The following is a 22563-nucleotide window of genomic DNA, read 5'->3' as shown; positions in this document are numbered from 1 at the left end:
GCATTCCAGATACACCAACCACCACAGAGACAAAGATTCATGACCCCGAGCCGCCGTGTAGGCCAGTCTGCAACCGTCCAACCTTGCCAAACTGCCTGCTGCCTTATACTGGCAGTTGTCTCCCATCTTGAACTCTGTCCCTGGAGCTGCAAAGCATCCTGGAACCAACTCGATGCTGTCGAGCATCAAGATAATCTCAAGCACCAGGTACATTCTGGTTCTGTCCCTGTGGTCCTTCTCCGAAGGCCCATAGTGACATGTATGACCACTTGCTCCCTTGGTGCTGAAACCAAATAACCTTGAACAGTTAAGACTGATGGCTTTACCGACTACCCTCCAGTCAGTATCCACAGTGCATCCCTTTCCTTCGTGAAACTATCTGTCCTCTGTGTTCCTTTACAGGGTGGGTTGTATTTTGTAGTGTGCTAGAGCTGTCTGTTGTAATAATAATAAAGTATTTGCTGATGTTAGTGTCTGTGTTGTCGTGGATGCCTTCAACTGCTTCCACTTTCTCCCCTTTGCCTCACCAAGATGTGTGTCATTCATAGCCCCGGCCTCCTATTTCTACACACACACGCACACGCACACACACACGCACACACACACCCCTAAATACAGGTATGCACATACACCCTCTCTCTCTCTCTCTAACACACACTCCCAAGTACACCCCCACACTCAGTGGTGGAAGTGGAAAAAATGAACTAGTGGTACTCTTACCACTTCCAAAACAGAGGAAGTGGGATGTCTGGACAGATGGTGTGTGTTAGGGGTTATCGGAAGGGGTTGCGGGTAAGTGGGACCAGGATCACATACTTTGGTTGAACAGTGAAGCAGGGATTTCAAACCACTCTGCAAATTTGAACACATAGCTTCCAAACTGTTCTCAGTACAAATAGTTTGGATTTCAAGGCCTACAGTAATAATGTCTATTTATGTCTCTTTATAGAGTTTACTTACAAAAAACACAAATTACATAATAAAGCCACATGACAACATGTAAATCCTAATAGCAAGATTTTAAGCAACAAGCATATAATTGTGGCTTTAATTGTCACTTCCTAAATGGTAAGCTAGAAGTCCTAGAATGCAAGATAAGGCCAACCTGAACAATCTAGCCCACACATGACATATGCACACACAATGCCTCTCCACCCTTTCCTATCCTCTAAGTTCCTTTCTGCTGCCACAGTGCAATCTAGTTAACGCCACTGCACTTTCAGTGATTAAAGAAATGTAATAAAATACGTTGTGTAATAAACGCAGATGGCTATGCAGATTTTTTGCCACAAACCTCAAGCTCATTGTTATTCATGATGTTGAGAACTTTTGTTCGGTGACAAAACAACTTTATTTGTTTACATGTCAATATAGTAGTCATCATGGATAAACACATCTTTAGATGGGCCTTTGTGTTGCTCACTTTAACTATCAAAGCAACTGGTGGTTTGCAAGCTCTTGTATGTGGAAATGTCCCATCGTGCTTAGGAAAGGCTCTGCCACTGATGAAGGAAATGTGTGTGCAACCTGAGCACCTAAACAGCCTGCAGGGCCACGGATGGACGCTGTGTGTGTGTGTGTCTAGCTGTGACCTGGGAAACTGGCAGTGCTTGAATGTCCGGCCTGAGTGATTCTATAACTGGCCCAGGAGAAAGGCAAAGTGCCAAGTAGGCGTTTCTTGAGCCTTTGAACTAAGGGAACGCTCTGTAAGAACTAAACAAACTAGTGCGGCGTACCAATGATATATATTACACTTCCATCTCTGCCCACACATGACATGTGCACACACAATGTCTCTCCACCCTTTCCTATCCTCTAAGTTCCTTTCTGCTGCCACAGTGCACCCTCCTATCCTCAAACCAATTCTCATCTCAGCAACATCCTCTCCTCCACCTCACCCCACCGCCACTCCTCACCCCACCTTTCCTTGCTCTGACTTGCCCATACAACTCTCTCTTTTAATTGATCTTGGGGATTTCCCCTTTTGTCCCTCTTGCTTTTGGAGGTGTCCTGTGTACTTGTTCAACAGTAGCAGCGCTCCTTCTATTCACCCTCTTCTTTACACCTCGGCTGTGAATTATGCCCCCCCACCCGACAGTGGAAGGAACTGCCCTTTTCAGTAGTCCTTCATGAGTCGCTTCCCCGCAGCCCTCCTTCTGCCTCCCTTTCCCCCCACTGGAGCTGGCCCTATGAGTGAGGCCAGTGCTTCAGGTCCAAGGATGCACCCACCACTGTACAGTCACAGGAGGTAGGGTAGAGCTCACTGAGTAGGCAGGATGCCCCTGCGCTGCACGGGCAAGAGGCAGTTCCTACTCGCCCACAAGAGAAAGGGGGCTTTGTAGGGTCTCCACTTAAGTCTCTGAAGAAATCCACATTCTCTTGAATATTTTCAGCTGTGAATCCTGTGAGTACTTTGACGTCAATTGTACCACCGTCTGTTTTAAGTGTGATTGTTTAAATGTGAATGCCTGCCAGTCAGAACAGGTCACCATAGACTTTCTGTAGTGCGGGGGCAGTGGGAGTCAACACTAGACCAAAAAGGTGCAAAGTTTCCCTTGATTAACCCTGACCTTCTCTGGTGTGCTTTGAGAGTAACACCTCATGTGTGTACATTCTCCCACACCAGAGTGTTCTTTAAATAAAACAGGGGGTGTCTTCTCAACGTCCTCACTGAGGGATTTAAATCCCTGGTGTGCTCCCAAGAAACTTTATAGGATCAGGAGAACACACTCTGACCCAAGATATTCTGGAGTAGTGCTTTTCAGGCAGGCAATGGTGTGGAGAATATGGGGGAGGGGGCTGGCAGTGAGACAAGTTTAGGAACGTTTTCACTATTCAGTTTAAAGTCTTCAAATAACCACTATCAAGGTCAGCAAAGAAGTTGAGAGTCACGCTGTCCTGACCTTAGCAGCCCCTTGCTCCATGAGCTGCCAGTATCCTGTCAGTGGCTGAGAAGTATGCAGGATAGGGCGTGCTTCGTCCTGACCTTAGCAGCCCCTTGCTCCATGAGCTTGCAGTATCATGACAGTGGCTGAGAAGCATCCAGGATTGGGCGGGAACCATACCGACATTAGCAGCCCCGTGCTCCATGAGCTGCCAGTATCCTGAAAGTGGCTGAAAATGATCCGGGATAGGGCGGGCATCATCCTGACCTTAGCAGCCCCATGCTCCATGAGCTGCCAGTATCCTGACAGTGGCTGAGAAGTATCCGGGATAGGGCATGCTTCGTCCTGACCTTAGCAGCCCCTTGCTCCATGAGCTTGCAGTATCCTGTCAGTGGCTGAGAAGTATCCAGGATAGGGCGGGCCTCATCCTAACCTTAGCAGCCCCTTGCTCCTTGAGCTGCCAGTATCCTGACAGTGGCTGAGAAGTATCCGGGATAGGGCGTGCTTCGTCCTGACTTTAGCAGCCCCTTGCTCCATGAGCTTGCAGTATCATGACAGTGGCTGAGAAGTATCCAGGATAGGGCGGGCCTCATCCTGACCTTAGCAGCCCCTTGCTCCATGAGCTGCCAGTATCCTGTCAGTGGCTGAGAAGTATCCGGTATAGGGCGGGCCTTATCTTCACCTTAGCAGCCCCTTGCTCCATGAGCTGCCAGTATCCTGACAGTGGCTGAGAAGTATCCGGTATAGGGCGGGAATCATCCTGACCTTAGCAGCCCCTTGCTCCATGAGCTGCCACTATCCTGACAGTGGCTGAGAAGTATCCGGTATAGGGCGGGCATCATCCTGACCTTAGCAGCCTCATGCCCCATGAGCTGGAAGTAGCCTGACAGTGGCTGAGAAGTATCCGGCATAAGGCGGGCCTTATCTTGACCTTAGCAGCCCCTTGCTCCATGAGCTGCCAGTATCCTGACAGTGGCTGAGAAGTATCCGGTATAGGGCGGGAATCATCCTGACCTTAGCAGCCTCATGCTCCATGAGCTGGAAGTAGCCTGACAGTGGCTGAGAAGTATCCGGCATAAGGCGGGCCTTATCTTGACCTTAGCAGCCCCTTGCTCCATGAGCTGCCAGTATCCTGACAGTGGCTGAAAAGTATCTGGGATAGGTCTGGCCTTATACTGACCTTAGCAGCCCCTTGCTCCATGAGCTGGCAGTATCCTGACAGTGGCTGAGAAGTATCCGGGATAGGGCGGGCATCATCCTGACCTTAGCAGCCCCTTGCTCCATGAGCTGCCAGTATCCTGACAGTAGTTGACTAGTATCTGGGATAGCATGGGTTTCTCTCCTGAGCGAAGTCACTGGATGCTCGCTGTTGTAATTCCTAATGGAAGCCTGGAGGCCTCCTGCAGAAATCTCCCCAAAGCCTTGGAGTCTAGACTGGACACTGCACCTACGTCCGTGGGGCCAATGGGAGCGGCTGCAACCTGTCTAAATACTGTTCGTGGGCAGTGTGAACATCAGTCTGTGGACTGGCATCTCCTATGTGTGTGGAGATAAACATGGATAAAGTAGAGAATCGTGCTCGCAAACGATATATCTTAAACTGGTCACTAATGCCATACAATTTGCAATGGAGTGAGTGGTGCTTGCAGTGCCTGAGGGGTAAACTAAAGTGTGCACTCACATGACCATGTTCTCTTGTCAATCTGTTTCCAAAGTGTGTGCATTTTGTTTTCCTAGCCACGAGGGGGCAGGATTTCCAATGTCAGTAACTTGAACACACATGCACACTAGGAGGGCCAGTTCCGCTATGGGTAGTAATACACGGATGTTGGAAGTGCCAGTCAATTCTTGAAGAGCAAACACGGTTCTAATTGAATTGTTGCACGGCCCGCTTCCATGCAGAGAGAATTCACAGACACGGGTCTTTTCTGCCACTGCGAGACCTCTGTAGGCGGCGGTGCAGAAGTTAGCTCACGAATTTATCTCAGAAGCTCATTAAGGCGGACCATATGGACAAGAAGAATTTTAAGGGTGGTCTTAATACTATAAATATCGTCCTTTTTATTGAATCAAAAGTCAAAATGAGTGGAAAAGACAAGATTGAAGAAATTGAAAAAGAGAGAAAGAGTGGTAAAAAACAAACAAACACTGCCCTGAACAGAGCCTTGAATCTACAAGTAATCGAGTTATCTGGTGAAAACGATTGTGGATCCTGGAGAAGGATTCCAGGATTTGTTGCTGGGGAATGTGGAATGCACGTGACTTCCCCCTGATGACTCTGGGTACTTGCCTGATATAAAGGTCCTCAGAGCCTCGCCTCGGTAGGAGTCTACACTTATGGAACGCATTTTGCTGAGCGCTATTATCGATGCTGGAATGTTCAGGTTATTCTGTGGTTGGTCAACACTATGCCATTCTCCTGTGGGTTCAGTACCTTCCGTGTGGTGGAACCCCTCTTCTGCGCATATAGTTCCCCTTTCCACACTATCTTATTGCGACTTCCAGGCACAAGTGCGTATCTCTCGAAGATCTGATAGTTTGTCACCTGAATCTTCGAGATCCATTGTTTAACCTTGTGCTCTTGCAGTGGGTTCAGCTGGCATACTTTCATGATGTGAAGGTGACCCTCTTCTCAATATTTGACATTTGTTTAGGCTGCTGTGAAGGCTTTCCAGTGGTATGGAAGGAGAGGCTAGCCATTGCCGTACCTTTTTCTGATTGTTCACAAATTGAAGCATGTGTTCCCCTAAATTCAGGTAGGTGGGTGTCTCTCCATACCTTCAGTTGAGCTCTCCATGCCTGACATGGTCTCCAGCCTGTAGACGTTTCCAGTTGTGCCTTTGACATCTGCTGGCGTGGTTGATGCCTGTGTTGGTGGAGGACTATGTCTGTGAGTGTTTGACCGGTCTTTCTTTAGTAAGTTTGACATCTGATTATTTCGGGGAAACTATGCTTAAGACGTAAGATGCAGGGCTGTGTAGTTGCAACCTACTTTCTTCACACATTCATGCCCAGACTAAAGTCTCTGCACTTTACCAGACTGGATATATTTCAGTCGTCTCCTTTGTGTTCATTTTCGTGCTAAGAAGCTGACGGGTAGGACGGATGGGCATTGGAAGATGCTCATAAAAGCAATTAGAAAAAAAAAGTGTTGGCTTAGTTATGCCAGAGGTCTGGGGGTTACTACAAGCTTACCCGTTAAGCTCCCAGGACCCATCAACCCTTCCCCAGTGTGAAAACAAAATCAAAATATCGAGGCTGAGTACCCCAAAAGGAAATACACCGAACACGGGTTACAAAAGAACATACAAAGTACTTTATTTTATACTGAATCCAGTTACTAAGAACAGAGCAAAATCAGATAGCTATCGGCTCTCAGTGCAACACAACGAACTCCAGCACGGTTCAGTGTGTTCAGTGAGAGACGCTGTACATTTATTATTCATTGGCTTTTAATGCTCTTTGTGAGCACGATGTCCAGCCCCACGTCGGGTTAATATTCCACTAATACATCACCGATCTAGGGTTCATGCCAAGTCTCGCACATCCGAATATAACTGGTTTGCTTTTAATACATATATCAACAAGCCTATATGGCAACTGTGTATTCTGGGATTTTCCATGTACGTCTTCTCAAACATTAATACAATGTAGTTAAACAAGTGTTCTATGTTCAGTATTTGAATACATTGTTCTTAACATATGCTCGTGGATTAGTTTCATTGCACAAGTAATCCTTTACACACAGGTCAACGAAGGACAAGGTCTCAGTTCACGACCTCAACAAGTGGCCTGGAGTTAAGTTACATATTAGCTACATACAGAGGTAAAGACGGCCATGTTATATTTTGGAATGACATTGTCCACCATTTTAACTCACAGGGTGACTTTACAAAGCGAACCTAAAATGGCGGATTGACCTAAAATGGCGGCTTACATTGATTTCGACTTAGAAGCAGCTTGGCGTAGGCCAATATACATATATTTATTGCGATAGGAGGCACGATATAATTTCTAATTTGACACCAGTAATGGAAGACTCCGCCAAGGAAAAGTTATAACTGCCCTTTATTACAGAAACCGACAGGGATCATACAGGACATTCAAGCATTCCCAGAATCCCACTCCCCAGCCCGTGGTGGGCCATTTTGTTGTCAGACATTTTGGTTGAGGGATCAGAGTGGTATCCCTTATGGATAACCCCTATAGATCTTAATTGATTGTCCCTCGCATATCAAGTGGCTGGCCTGCCCCTTCCCCACAAAATCTATCAATCACATTGTTGCAGGTACGCAGGATTACCATAGGCCCTTGCCCCCTGCCATCCAACCCAGGATTTCTGTGCCCTGATTGGCTGGAACTGGTTCTCCCCAGACCTGGGACCCAGCTCTGTTCTCAGCGCACTGTGCACCTCTTGAAAGGTGATGAGAATGACTGTGCCTTCCCAATGTATCTGTTATCAGTACCACTTTTGCCTGGGAGAGTGCTCTCCACGTTGCAACTTTGTTAACAATTCCATTTTTCACTTCATGTCTGTGTTGCTGAGAACCGTTTGTCTTCCCACTGTGGGTGAATGACGATTGTCTAGCTTGGCTGCATGACGTGGTTGAGGAACACGAAATCGAGCCCTTCCTGTCTGCAATTATGAGGATTTATTTGGTTTTTCTGCAGATGGCCCCTTGTCGCTTTCAGTTTGGAATGTGTTGCTTGTCTCGGACATTGGCTGCAAGCCCTTGCCTTCCTGCTCTGTGCAGCCTGGTTCTGCTTCCCCTCTTCTCTCGCCCTGCAGCTTGTGCCCTCATGTGATCCTCATTATGCTTATGCTACGATTTCTACATATCTATACTGTGCTATGTTTCCTATAGGTTAGTCGTATTTGGTCCTTCCAGGCTCCTTATGTGATACTGTAGTTCCATAGAGTTAGCTGCCATAAGCGACTGCAAGCTTGCTCTGCATCTCTTCATTGCCTTGCCTTCAGCATTTCTGCACTTAGCTAATGAGCAAAATGATAAAGCTTTTGACAGTATGTATATGTATCTGTCTTCTATCTACAGAAATGTGTAAGCATTTTCTTTGTGTGTTCATTTGTGTGTTTGTGTGACTTTGTGCATGGCTGCAAGTGTACTTTGTGACTAACGTTGCTATGTCATGGTGGCATTAATGATGTCAGCGCAATGGTTTCTCTGCATTAGTCAATGTCGTCCATCAAGGCATTTGGGTCCATGACCAATGTTGAAGCACTTGTAGCCATAAACACATAGATTGGCTAAGGTTAGAATGGTTGTTTAAGAGAATATCTTTCCGCATACGTGGAAGTCACTGGCCCTCCTGGGGGCTGTCCGAATAGTGAGTGGCTTTGTGTGTTTTTCACACTTCCGGCCATCAAGTTCTTGGGGGGTGAAGAGGGGCATTTCAGGGGCCCTCTCTTCAAAAGGGTGGTCAGTTGAAATGACCCATGCTCCTTCCTGCCAGGTACTTTGCCTCACCTGCTTTTGCTGCACTGCACTCGGGACGCCTCTCCACCACACTTCGCTGCTTACATCTGATTTTCAAAGACGAGGGAAGAAATTACCACAAGGGCCTGATTCTATGCTGGTGATAAAATGTGTGGCAAACCAACATTCACCCCTCCAGTTTCCAGCACCATCATTCTGAAGTGGGTAGAAGTATTGGATGGGATATGTGCTTTCCAGCAGCAAACGCTCCTAAAATCACACGATGTGCGGGAAACATGTGCTCCAGTGACATTGCCAGCATTTCTTAAGACTGACACTTTTCTAGTTTAAGGAAGTTTTCTTAAACTTTCAATAAACTAGAAAAGTGGTGCTGCAGTCTGAGAAATGCATTGTTTTAAAGGGTAAACGTGTACAGTGGATTTTAATGGCACCTCAAAAGCACCATATGTTTACTGCTTTGACTTCATTGCTAAACGAGTGCTGCTGCGAGGGCAAACCCTCCATGTGGTTGCCCTGATTTTTCTCATGGTTGCTAGGGCTGTTGTCAGGCCATAAATCAGGCACAGCTGGAGCTTTCCTGTCCCTGCACCACATTCTTTCTTCATCAGAATACGGTGTGTGTAAGGAAAGTGTTCCTTCTTCATGGAGGAGCGCTTTCTTACATTTGCACGCACCTCAGGGTGAAGGATATGAGTACGCAAAGCAAGCACAATCCCCTCCCAGGAGGAAATGACACATTTTAGAGCACATTTTACAAAAGTAATTTGAAGAAATCTCAAGGATTGATAGGTGGATCTCAAGAGATAATGTTGCAAAGTCACCTAACCTGCTAAACTATCTCTGGGGACTGTCAGTCAAGAGTAAATAATTAAGCACTGCAGGTGGAGCTTTGGTGCGGGTCAAAGCCCCTGCATTAGAAGCAGTCTGAGTCATGCACATGGATGAAAAGCCGATTGTGTTTTATTATCTGCTGCAGCTTTGGCAATTCCCGCAGTCTCATTTGGGGGGCTGGGGGCAGGACTATTTATCTGTTTTTTGGTTTTTAATAGAACATATTTCATAATTTTATCTGCTCAGGTTTTCTGGGAAAAATGTAGCGGTATGGTAGGGTTATGCAATGTTGGTGGGGGTGGAGTGAGGTCATGTAGGGTTGGTGGTGGGGCGGGGGGTCCCCTTACTTTCTATCAATAAACATTCTAGCAAATAAGCTTGAGAACAAAAAAATAATAACAAAATGATAATTGTGCATCCAACTCAATTGAGAAGTCCAGTCGGCAGCTGGAAAGTGTAAACATCTCCACAGGGGTAAAGTGTGGTTCCTGTCTGGTTGCTGCAGAAGGGGCAGTTGCCCCTTTTGCCACCCCACCCCCTGTGCTCGTTGGCTATGCCACCACAGTCTCCTGCATGCTAGAGTGCACCAGTTCCTCGCTCCTGCCTATGTTTTCTTACTCGCTGGGTCTCTCTCCGCATATCAGCCCCCCATCTCCTGCTGAAAGCCCAAACGCCCCTTCTCCCATTCCATGCTGGCTGTTTTATTCCTAAAAGCCGTGCAGGGCACACAGAAAGCCTCCCACAATTAGTATCCGTGGCTGCCGCGCGCCGTGCACCTGTCCCACGGCTCCAATAGCTGTAAACAGCACTGTGGGGGACCTTTACCGGCTGGTGACATCACAAGACACCACGTTAACCCCTTAAGTGCCAGGCTATTATGCAATCTATGCAAGTCCTTGGCACTTAGCCGGCCATTACAGGCTTCATAATATAGTGATAGTGAACAATGCAACACACTGGGCCTCATTCCGAGGTGGACGCAAAGGGATTACCTGCACTGGTAAGGACCCCGGTGCCGGTAATCCCTTTCCACCCTATTCCAAGGTCCCTTTGCGGCCGCGTCCTTACCAGGCGTTATATGCGGGACCCGCAAAGGGACTTCTGAGCTAATAACGGTACCGCAATTTGTGGTACCGTTATTAGCGCCTTCCCATTGAGCCCTATGGGGGCTGAAATGGGAAACGGCTTTTTCAATGGGGACTTACCGGTCCCGCAAAGATCAGACTAGACCGGTAAGTCCCCATTGAACGAGTGCGAACACGGTACCGGTATTGGTGCTAGTCATGTCGCTAATAGCGCCATGATTAGCATTAACCTTGGAATGAGGCCCACTATCTTTTGTCCATGGATGATCTGAAGTCCATGGAGCCTAAAGGCGATATGGTCTGAAGACCATATGCCAGGCCTCTTCACTGACCCCCCATAAATCCAGCGGGACCCAGGGATGAATGGGTCTTTGCTTCCACAGAACCCCATGTATTCTTGTTGTTTTATCAGACTTTTCTACTGGCATGAATGACTCCTGCCAGATGCATGCAGTTGCCACTCTCTGTGGCAGCCTGTCAGCAGGTGGCTTCTTTGCTGCAGAGGTGTGTGAAGACTCGGCAGGGGGGCGCCTTGAAACCTAGATACCATTCTATAAACAGATGTATTCCTCAAAACAGAAAAAAAAAACTGTTGCTAAAAGCCGCAGTGTAACGTATTTAGATTTGCTAATCAATCACTTTACTTTTAATTGCCACACCCATCATGCGAGGAGGACTGGGGGCGAGGGTGTGGCACCCAGCATGTGAAGAGAACTGGGGGCGAGGGTGTGACACCCAGCATGCGAGGAGGACTGGGGGCAAGGGTGTGACACCCAGCATGCGAAGAGGACTGGGGGCGAGGGTGAGCCACACTCAGCATGCAAGGAGGACTGGGGGAGAGGGTGAGCCACACTCAGGATGCAAGGAGGACTGGGGGAGAGGGTGAGCCACACTCAGGATGCAAGGAGGACTGGGGGAGAGGGTGAGCATGGAAGAAGCCTGCTTTTTAATGGAACATAGGTTGTGCAATGTTTATGTTTATGTTTCTTCATTTATATTGCGCGCCAGACCCGAAGGTATGAGGGCGCAGAAGCAGCAGGAATATTCTCAGCTTGGTTACAGTGCTGTACAATAATTACAGTGTATACATAGGTAGATACATTTTCAGATGGATACATTGATATACAGAAGATAGGTATACATATTTACATAATTAACAAAGTTGGTCAGTAGTTGGTTAGTGATATACAGTTAGCAGGTGAACATATTTACATGGATAGAACGGCAAGGTCAGTTATTGGTCCTTATTCTTTAACCATTGTAAGTAACTACACCTAAAGTGGGGATAGGTTTGAGGTGTCCTGGGGGAGGGTGGTAGAGAAATAAGTTTGACCAGTGACATAGCACAAAGAGTGGGGACCCTCTCCGAGCCAAACTGAGGGGGTCCTCCCCAAGCTCAGCATGAGGCACGCTGCACATACCGGGCCACCCTGTATCACCACGCATACACAATGCCCATGATGATCATGCTGCTGCAGGGGCATGCTGCACAAACGCGCCATTCTGTACCACCACACATACACAATGCCCATGATCATGCTGCTGGAGGGGCACACAGCACACATCGGGCCATCCTGTACCACCACGCATACACAATGCCCATGATGATCATGCTGCTGCAGAGGCACGATGCACACACCGGGCCATCCTGTACCACCATGCATACACAATGCCCATGATGATCATGCTGCTGCAGGGGCACGATGCACACACCGGGCCATCCTGTACCACCACGCATACACAATGCCCATGATGATCGGCCATCCTGTACCACCACGCATACACAATGCCCATGATGATCATGCTGCTGCAGGGACACGCTGCACACACTGGGCCATCCTGTACCACCACGAATACACAATGCCCATGATGATAATTCTTCTGCAGGGGCACGCAGAACACACCGGGCCATCCTATACCACCATGCATACACAATGCCCATGATGATCATGCTGCTAGAGAGGCACGATGCACACACTGGGCCATCCTGTACCACCACGCATACGCAATGCCCATGATGATCATTCTGCGGCAGGGGCACGCAGCACACACCGGGCCATCCTGTACCACCACGCATACGCAATGCCCATGATGATCATGCTGCTGCAGGGGCACGCTGCACACACCATGCCATCCTGTACCACCACGCATACTCAATGCCCATGATCATACTGCTGCAGGGGCACGCTGCACACACCATGCCATCCTGTACCACCACGCATACTCAATGCCCATGATCATACTGCTGCAGGGGCACGCTGCACACACCATGCCATCCTGTACCACCACGCATACTCAATGCCCATGATCATACTGCTGCAGGGGCACGCTGCACACACCGGGCCATCTTGTACCACCACGCATACATAATGCCCATGCTACTGCAGGGGCACACTGCACACACCGGGCCATCCTGTACCACCACAAATACACAATGCTCATGATGATCATGCAGCTACAGGGGCACGCAGCACACACCAGGTCATCCTGTACCACCACGCATACACAATGCCCATAATCATGCTTCTGCAGGGGCACGCTGCACACTGCGCCATCCTGTACCACCAAGCAGACACAATGCCCATGACGATCATGCTGCTGCAGGGGCACGCTGCACACACCAGGCCATCCTGTACCACCACGCATACACAATGCCACTGAGGATCATGCTGCTGAAGCGGCATGCACTGCACTAAGTGCACAATGTAAGTATGCTTTCTGAGCAAAACCGAAATCTCTCACCTAGCATAGAAACAAGGGGGCAGCAACTGTCTCCTGGCCCCCAAATGTATTTGTATTATATTGAATTTATATAGCCCTTTACCCCCAAATGCTTTACATGAGAACAAATAAACATACAGCAAGCATAGGATGGCAATTGAACCACAACCTGAAAACAGTATAAAGAACAATTTACAATATTGCAGCAGTGAGGAGGGTGTGGGAGGGGAGAGGTGTGCAAGGGAGTAGTAGGTGTTAGAGGAGGTAAGAACGAGGGAAGAGGGAATGCAAAAATGTGAGGGAAGAAGAGAGGAACAGGTGAGACTAGAATTGAGCAGGGGGAAGGGAGGAAGGAGGTAGGAGGGACGGAGAGGGTAAGGAAGAGGAGGAGTAAGAGATGAGGGTAAAGGGGAAGAGAGGATGAAAGGAACGAGGGGTGTTAGGGAGGTGAGTGGAAGAGGTAAGATTTTAGAGAAGAGTGAAAGGAAGGGTAGGAGGGAGAAGAGCGGATGTGAAGGGGGAGGCGCTTCCAGTGGAAGGGAGCAAGGAGTTGGAAGGAGCAGAAGCGGGAGGGAGAGCAGGGTGAAGGAGGAGGAGAGAGTAGGAAAAGATTAACAGAGCAGAGAGGACGAGAAGGGGTGTAGAAGGAAAGAAGAGAGGAGAGGTGGGGGGAGCAAGATCATAGAGGGACTTGAAAACAAGACAGTGGAACTTGAGCTGGGAGTGAAAAGAGAGCCAACCTAGAGAGTTGAGGGAGGAGGAGATGGAGTCAAGAGGTGAGAGAAGGCATAGGGAGCGGATGTCAGAGTGGTAGATGGATTTAAGAGGGGAGAGATGAGAGGAGGGGGTCTGAAGAGAAGGGAGGAACAGTAGAAGAGTCTGGAGAAGATGAGGGAGGTAATTAAACGTTTAGTGGCATGAAAGGTAAGGAGGGGTCGAATTTTACGAATGTTATAGAGGTGGAAGTGACAGGATTTAGCAGTGAGAGAAATGTGTTGAGACAGAGAGAGGTGAGGATCGATATGGAGGCCAAGGTTACGGGTATGGGGAGAGAAGGAGATCTGGGAGGGGGGAAAGAGAATGGAGGGGGGAGGGGGGAGGAACAGTGTTAGCAGGGAAGAAAAGGAGTTCAGTTCTATTAGTATTCAGAGTAAGGAAGTGTGAGGACATCCAGGATTTAATAGCAGAAAGGCAAGAAGAGAGTTTATCATAAATGTCAGGAGAGAAGGAGAGGAAGAGCTGGGTATCATCAGCATAGAAATGGTGCGAGATGCCAAAAGAGGAGATAATAGGAGCTAAGAATGAGGTGTAGAGAGAGAAAAGAAAGGGCCGAGGACAGAACCTTGGGGAACTCCGTAGTTGAGAGGAAAAGGCAGGGAGGAGGAGCCACCCCAGGAAACAGAAAAGGTGCAGTTACAGAGATAAGAAGAGAGCCAGTTAAGGACGTTGTCCTTGAAGCCAAATGATGAGAGGGAGTTGAGGAGAAGACGATGGTCGACAGTATCAAAAGCAGCAGAAAGGTCAAGGAGAATAAGGATGGAGGAGTGCTTTGCGCAGCATACAGAGAAGAGAGAGTTGAGAACAGAGGTGAGGGCAGTTTCAGTGGAGTGCAGTGGGCAGAAGCCGGATTGGGTCGAGGGAAGGAGTGAGTGGTTAGAGATGAAGGAAGCGATTTGAGAATAGACAATGCGCTCATGAAGTTTAGAAAGGAAGGGTAGTAGAGAGATGGAGTGATAGTTGGAGGCAAGATGGGGGTTAGCAGAAGGTTTTTTCAGAATAGGTATGATAGTAGCTTGTTTAAAAGGAGAAGGACAAGTTGAAGTAGAGAGGCAGATGTTGAAGAAAGAGGTGAGGTAGGGAATGAGGAGGGGTAGATTTTAGGGATGAGGGGATAGGGACTAGGGTCAGAGGAGGAGGCAGTAGGATGAGTGTTGGAAAGGACTAGAGTGACATCAGAATGCATGACTGGAGTGAAAGAGGACACAGCGAAGGTAGTGGGGGAAGGAGCAGGAGAGGGAGGAGAGTAGGAGGGGGAGGGGATGATAGTTTGACGGAGATTGAGGACTTTACTAGAAAAGGAGGAGGCAAGATCAGTAGCAGTGAGAGAAGAGAATAGTGGAGGGATCAGGAGTAGATGGAGAGAGAAGTCGGGCTAAAGTTTGAAAGATGCGGCGAGGGTGAGAGGAACGTGACTGGCATGAGTGGTGGGTGGAGAATTCTTTAATTTGAGTGGTGTAAATATTTGCCACAAATATGCAAGATCGACCACGTGTAACGGGGGAGCCTGAACAAACCTAAGGGGGCTCGAGGGGGTGGTGGAGTTCTCCCTTCGAGAAATGTTTTTGAATAACGGGTTAAATAGTGCATTTTGCAGCACACATCCAGTGAAACATTTTGTAAAAAGCCAGACAGTTTGCAATTGGTTTTGTAAGGTAACTCATTAAAAATCCAGTAGATGCAAGTCATCAAAAGTGCACTGCAGCATTTCCCAGTGCACTTTCATGATGGCTTGCCCCAGAGTATATGCCAGTATAAAAACATTTTCACGCTGGCTGTGCCCATATATTTCCTGTTGATCACACCAAGATATGCCAATATCCCTCTATAAGAACATACTCATGTTTGCTTTGCATCTAATGCCAGTAATGATACTATAAGAAAACATGTCCAAGCTGGCTCTGCTAATATATGACAGTACCCCCATGTTAGAGCATACTTCTGTTTGCTTTGTCTTTAAAAATGGCATGGCACAATAAGAAAATATGTTCAAACTTGCTTCACAAATGTAGGTCAGCCTAGATACATAACTCTTATAATGCATGCTTTATCACGAATTACCAGTACTAAAAATACCATGCCGCAGTAAGACATTATAGCAAGACTGGCTCAACCAAAATGCCAGTCTAGCCACATGATAACACTTATCATCCTTTCTTTATCATAGATGCCCAGTACAAAATATCATGCCAGAGAAGGAAAAGTCTCCAAGAACCTCACATGCACACATAATCACTTTCATTATGAGTGTGTGTGCAAAGCGCTGGGGGGCCAAGGGGCTGTAAGGCATGGCATTGTTTACTGGACATCATTGATGCCCATTAAAAAACGCTGTTTCTGCCCTCCCACGCCTCACACGCACACATACTCGTTAATTATGCATGTTATTATGCATGTCTGCGAGGTGCTGGGAGGCTAGACAGTGGGCGGGCAAACCATTATTTACTGGGCTACAATTGAATCCCAGGAAAAAATGCCATGCCCGCCCCTTTAGCACCCCAGCACCTCACACTCACGCATTGTCACAATCATTATGATTGTGCGTGTGAGGCGCTAAGAGGCAGACAGACTTGGCATTTTCTACTGGGCATCTATCATAGATGCCCAGTAAAAAATGGCATGAAGGGAGGCATGGCATTTTTTACTGGGCTGTTATTGATAGCCTGTAAAAAGGCTATGCTTGCCAACTGGGCACCCCGGTGTCTTGAACGCACCCATAATCACATTCATTATGAGTGTGCTGGCGAGGCGCATTGGGCATTTTTCACTGGGCATTTATGATAGATGCCCAGTAAAAAATGTCATGCAGGCAGGCATGGTGTTTTTTTTTATTGGGCTATGATAGATGTCCAGTAGAAAAATGCCATGTATGCCCATGGGCTTCCCAGCATCTCACATGAATACACAGCTGCATTCACTATGAATGCGATCATGTGTGCCAGGCACTGGGGTGCCCAGCAGCAAGGCAGGCATGACTGTTTTTACTGGGCTATGCTAGATGCCCAGTAGAACATGCCAATGCGCCCTCTGGCCCCCCAGCACCCTACATTCACAATCGCATTCATACCCAGCCATTCACTGACCATTCCCTCTCCCATACACGTTCTCTTGCATTCACTCACACGTGCACTCAGACTCGTATGTAGATTACCATTCACATACATGCACGCATATACATATATAGATACATGCACAATCAGATCCGAGACACATGTACACACGCATACCTACACACATTAAAGACACAGTTTGTCTTACCTGCTGCTTCCCACTGCACGCTCCATCCTCTCATCAGACCCAGGCTTCTGGCTGTGCGCCACACCGGCAGGAAGGCAAGATGGGGGCTGGGGCGGACCCCGCCCTTGTATGTGTAGCCGCATGGCCCACCGTACCATCGGGCTCCCTGCTACCCCATTAAGTGAGACCTAAGCATGCATTGTGTGGGCCCTAAGAACCAGTGGTGGAAATGGAAATAATGTGGTGGGGGATCCCACAAGTGCCAGGGTGGGGGGGATTTGGGGGGGGGAAGGGGAGAGGTCTAGAGGGGACGGAGTTGGTAGTGGCCATCCGGTCAGATAAATACTTCAAAAAAGAAAGAAAGAAAAGCGCTCACAAAGGCAACATTGCCTTTTACCGCCGGCCAGGGCTTTAAGTGGGACGGGGCCTGCTGGGGCTCAGCCCCAGCAGGCTCCGAAATTTCGATTTGAGGCGGGACCCTGTGGGGCCCACTGATCTCCCCTGCCAGCCCCGGCCACTACACGAAAAGGATTTTTTTCTGAAGCCTGAAGCTCTCTCTCCTGTGTGAAAGCTTCAGGCTCCAGAAAAAAAAATGCCTTGCAGCCATAATGGTGGCGTCGCACCTGCGAGGCATCCCTTTAATCAAGTGATGCACGTGGGCCGGCTCCACCATTATGGAGAGAACGTGTGGCCGCTGGAAGCAGAGGCCTTGCATTCTAAATACTGAAGGTCCCGCGGATTCGCGTGAGTTTCAGTCTTTAGGAAAAAGGCCTCTGCTTCCAGGGGCCTCACCCTTTCAGCCTTAATGGTGACGCTGCCCCTCCCCAGCTGGCGAGGGCCAGCGCCACCACTAAGGCTTAAAAGGCGAGGCGCTGTCCCCTGCCAGGCAAGCCTATAGAAAATAGGGGGAGAGGGTGTTGATCACTACAAAAGGCTGCCTGGCAGGGGTGCCAGTGGCCCATTGAGCCGGGACTCCGCAGGGGAGCGTGGCCTAACGGGCCAGCAGGACCCCTGCAGTTAGGCCAGGCCCTCTTGATGAGCCCTGGCTCATTTGTTGTGCCAAAAAAAGAAAACGAAAAAAAAAAACGCCCGCGAGGGCAGCATTGCCTTTTATGCTGCTCTGGCACTGGTGTGTAAAGCACAATGCTCGCTACATGTACAACTGACTCCTTTCAGTTGTACATGTAGTGAGCATTGTGTATTACACATCAGTGCCAGAGCCGCGGTAAACGGCAATGCTGCCGTCGCGGACGCTTTTTTTTTTTTCTTTTTTCCAGTGTGGTTCATGGGCTTGGGCGGCTGACTCTGGCCGGATCCCGAGATCCGGCTACACATCTGGTGCCGGATCTCGGATCCGCCGAGAGCCGGCCCAATGACCAGCACTGCTAAGAACCCACTCCAACAAACCCTAAGTGTTTAGAGGGCCACAGCATCGCAGTGAGGACTGCTCGGACCATACATTACTAGTCCCCCACACGCTGGCACTTATATCATTGGCAGCATAACGATGAAAGCCCTGTCCGTTTTTGAACATATGCGTTCACGTGGCACACAAACCTCCCTCGAGATCAACATGTTGGTGACTGGGGGCCCTTTAAGTGACAGGTGTACATGTGAGACGACAGTGATGGCATGCAGCCAATGGCTGAACGGGCGAATCCTCAAGTACATGATAGCAAACCATTATCCAATTATCTCAACTAATCTTACTCCTTCTTTCCTATTAACGCTTCTTGGATGCACGCTGAGATATAGCGCACAGCTCATGTTCTGTAAATCCTGCCAGTTTAGCACTTTATTTTGCATTCTAAATGCAGGCATGTGAGCACCAGCATGTGATAGGATGTCAGCATACACGCCTGGAATGATTATTTCACCCCTGGACAGAGAAAGTTTGAGAGGTTTGCTTATGTTCCTATGGATTGTATTATTTTTATTGGCTCTACACACCCTAGAAGAGCCTGTGGGATACTGTCACCTCCTTGTAGTCATTGTTTCAGACAGTCATGTGCCTTATTACTGTGCATATTATTCATAATGTGCCTAACATGTGTAGTTCCACTAAAGTAGACAGGGACAAGCCACATTTAAACACTTTAAAAAAAAGGAATCGTGTGAGCCAGCACAGACGCCGTCCAAACCAAAAATAGTCATGTGGTACCACAATAAAAGACTGTACAGCCCAGGATCTATACAACATACTTGCATTAAATAAAAAATAAAAGCACACTAATCAAAGACACTGTCCGCCATCCCTGTAGCGAAAAGCACAGCACACACTTTGAAATAAAAGGGGCACTGTGAGGCTGAAGCTAGGGGTGCACAGCAGTAATGTCACCAATAATGCTAGGTTTACTGAAGATGTCTCTGAGAAAGGTAAAGCACAGGGTTCTGTAGCATCATTCCAATACCGCATTGAGTGTATGAGAGACGTTATGCACTCAGGCAACCGTGCCAAATGTGCCCTCGAACTGAAGGGGTAGCAGGAGATCTGCAGACACCACTGAATATCGAAGAGCTGTATAGGACATCTGACAAGAGCAAAGTGACGTCATAAAAAGAAATAACTGAAGAAGTAAAGTACACATATATACGAGTGAGAAGAAACCATATATTCAATGAAGATAAGTAACCAGATGAGTAGTGAATGTATTTATGCAGAAACAACAAGGCAATTGAGCCACATAGAAGCTTGCTGCAGTGGAAAACATAACATGGGTAAAGCGGCCATGTTGAAAAGATGGACGTCAACTCTGAATAAAAGTAAATGAAAAGATTGAAGGAGACAGACCAGGGTTGCAGAGCTGACAGATGCTGGAGAATGGATTTGCACACCAAAAAAGGATTGCAGTTGGCCAGAGATCAAGGGTTCCACAGCAAGAAGTAACTGGAGGGTACAAAGCGAGCCAACAAGGATAAGCAACGTGTGCAGGACATATTTCTCTTAGATTCAGTAAATGAGCAAACATTTGCAAGTGCCAAGTATTGACGATTAAAGATGCAGAAAAGCATATGTGAGATGAAGCAACCAAGTCTCCAGAGGCCAGAGAGAGTCATGCCACCCAGGATAGGTGAATCAAATAGCACTAAATAGAAGGCAAGATGGACAAATCATGGTGTCCTCACACGTGGTGCAAGACCAGACAACAAGGGCTATTCATAACTTCCAGGCCAAGATAGTGATGTTCCTTATCCCCCTTTACATTTCCAGAGAAGAGAACATCCAGCAAGGTCAAGTACCATGAAGCAGCCTTGGCTGAAGGCTTGGCTGATGAGAGATGGTAGACTAATTGTGCAAGTGGGCAGAAGTCTGACATTGTTCTCTGCAACTGGTTTTCATTTTTGCTTACGTGCTGCTAATGAGACGAATGTCCAAGGTTGGAGAGAATACCAACCTATGATGAGGGCCTATGCAATGGTGAGGTTACAATGTTGCAGGGGCCAAGCGGCTGCTGTTATGCTGCTAGAGTCTTTATTATGCATAGTAAGAGGGAAGTTCAAGGCATGCCTGCCATATGAGGGGAGCCAATGATGCTACTAACAATTATGGAAAATATAAGTAGATATGTTCCCTTAACCAATCCCTGCATCCAATAGCTTTTATAATTTGCCACAAAGGATTATGTCATAGCTGACATATGATGATGTATAAAACTCTTTGCAGAAACGAAATTCATTGAGACTGTGTGGACTACGATTTGTTTTCCGCCAGATTTCCATATTATATTGAGATGATAATGAAGTATTTTGCCATATTCTTTGAGTATGTCTGGTTATTTGGGTCTGAGATCATTCATTATGGTAACCCCATTCTGCACATAAGAACACTTAAAGGTGCTACTGCACAAATGTATACTTTGTAGCATATGGGGGGCATTATGAAGGGGGATTCTGATTAGCAAACCTCACTTCCGGAGGCAGAGAGCTTCCAGCAACATTGTATTACTTAAAAACAATTGTAGGACATTCTGCCCTCACAAAGCACATTCTATCAGAGGTAGTGTCATGCTTCCATGCACTTCCTCAGTCCTCGGACGAGGCCCAAGTACCTGGTAGCTTTCTCCCTGTTGGCGCTTGCATCGGCAGATGTCATCACCCTTACCCAGAGTCTCGTGGCTTCTCTGCCCCACAGCCTTGCAGCTGTTGTTCTTTCTGGCTCCACATTATGCATTTATTTATTTATTTATTTATTTATGCATTTTATTTTTAAAGTGCATAAACAAGGCCCGTAAGCATGATAGTGCTGGGACAAGACAGACAGACAAAATGTCATCCCAAATAAACTACGGGAAATCAAAGGGAATCATGGTAATGTAAAAAATCAGTGTCAATGAAAGAGAAAAGTTTGTTTTGAGGTCATGTTTAAATTTCGCGAAACTTGATCACGCTCTTAAGTCAAGGGGCAGAGCCTTCCAGCATCTTGGCGCTGAGCGTGGGAAGGACCCATGTGCCACCGCCGACAGTTTTGTTGTGGGGATTTGCAAAAGATGAGAGTTGTTGGAGCAAATGACTCGCCGAGAAGGCAGCCAGGATAGTCCATCAGCCAAGTAGCCTGGGCTTTTGCCATACACACACCTATGAGTGATGCAAAGAGTGTGAAAGGTGACCCTGCTCTCCACCGGGAGCAAATGCAAGGACCTCCATGCGTTCGATACATGATTGGATCTCTGCAGCCCTTCCACAACCCGCACTGCATTGTTTGGATAACCTGGGGCCGACCATTACACCTTTACCAGTGCCCTGTAAAAGGCTTGCACAGTAATCCAGGCGTACCCCGATCATTGCCCTGGCAATGTTGCCGCAGTTTGAGCGATTCAAGAAAGGCCTGATTTGGGCTAGTAAGCTGAGCTGGAAACCATGCTGTTAATGTGTGACGTAATTGGGAGTTCCTGATCCAGGACAACACCCAGAGTTTTAACTTTGGGGAGTGTGGGCATGATACTTCCCCAAAATGGTGAATGACTGATATTCATTACTGAGCGTCCTTAACTGTGGTGCCGTGCCTGCGATCATAAGCTCTGTTTCTTTAGTGTTCAGAGCAAGGCAGTTGTCCACCATCCAGGATTCGATCAGGTTATAGACATTATTGACTGTGAGGTTTTCTTTATCATGATCCCCCGAGAGAGGAACAAGACACTGCATGTCATTAGCGTAGTTGGCACACAGGGCCTCCTTTTCCTCAGGCATCCTAAAGAGAGGGATTGTGTAGGTATCAAAAAGTGTAGGTGAAATACACACCCCCTGAGGCACTGCGCATGAGAGCAGGTGGTCATCCGCCATGGGGTCATTATGAAATAGTTTTGCTGTCCATCCAGACAGGAAGGAATGACTCCGCTCTGCTGCTTCTGGGGAGAAGTCTTTGCACCAGTATGGTGTGATCCACCCAGTCAAAGGCCGAGGATACGTCGCGTAGCATCAGGAGCACAGTGCTACCCTTTTCAACATTATGTAAGATATTCGCCTTAAGGTCTAACAGGGTGGGTTCGGTGCTGTGGACGCTCCTGAAACCAGATTGCTTGTGACCAGCATCCTGTGTATTTCTGAAAAATCTTGGATCTGTGTGTATGTAAC

At 47.8% G+C, this 22563-nt stretch overlaps 1 protein-coding gene across 1 annotated transcript in view; it reads right to left on the bottom strand.

The window, feature by feature from the left end:
- LOC138487251 (uncharacterized) overlaps positions 1-22179 on the bottom strand; it is a 112946-nt gene extending 90767 nt beyond the window's left edge. The window contains exon 1 of the mRNA XM_069613883.1: positions 21969-22179. Within this exon, the coding sequence (XP_069469984.1) occupies positions 21969-22179 (211 nt within the window). The remainder of the gene's footprint in view (positions 1-21968) is intronic.
- Between the last annotated feature and the right edge of the window lie 384 nt (positions 22180-22563).

This window comes from Ambystoma mexicanum, chromosome 9, assembly GCF_040938575.1.
Source record: "Ambystoma mexicanum isolate Mex_15411 chromosome 9, UKY_AmexF1_1, whole genome shotgun sequence".
In the NCBI taxonomy this organism is placed as follows: Eukaryota; Metazoa; Chordata; class Amphibia; order Caudata; family Ambystomatidae; genus Ambystoma; species Ambystoma mexicanum.
The sequence above is the reverse complement of the archived record's forward strand: the minus strand, read 5'-3'. Positions and strand labels throughout refer to the sequence as shown.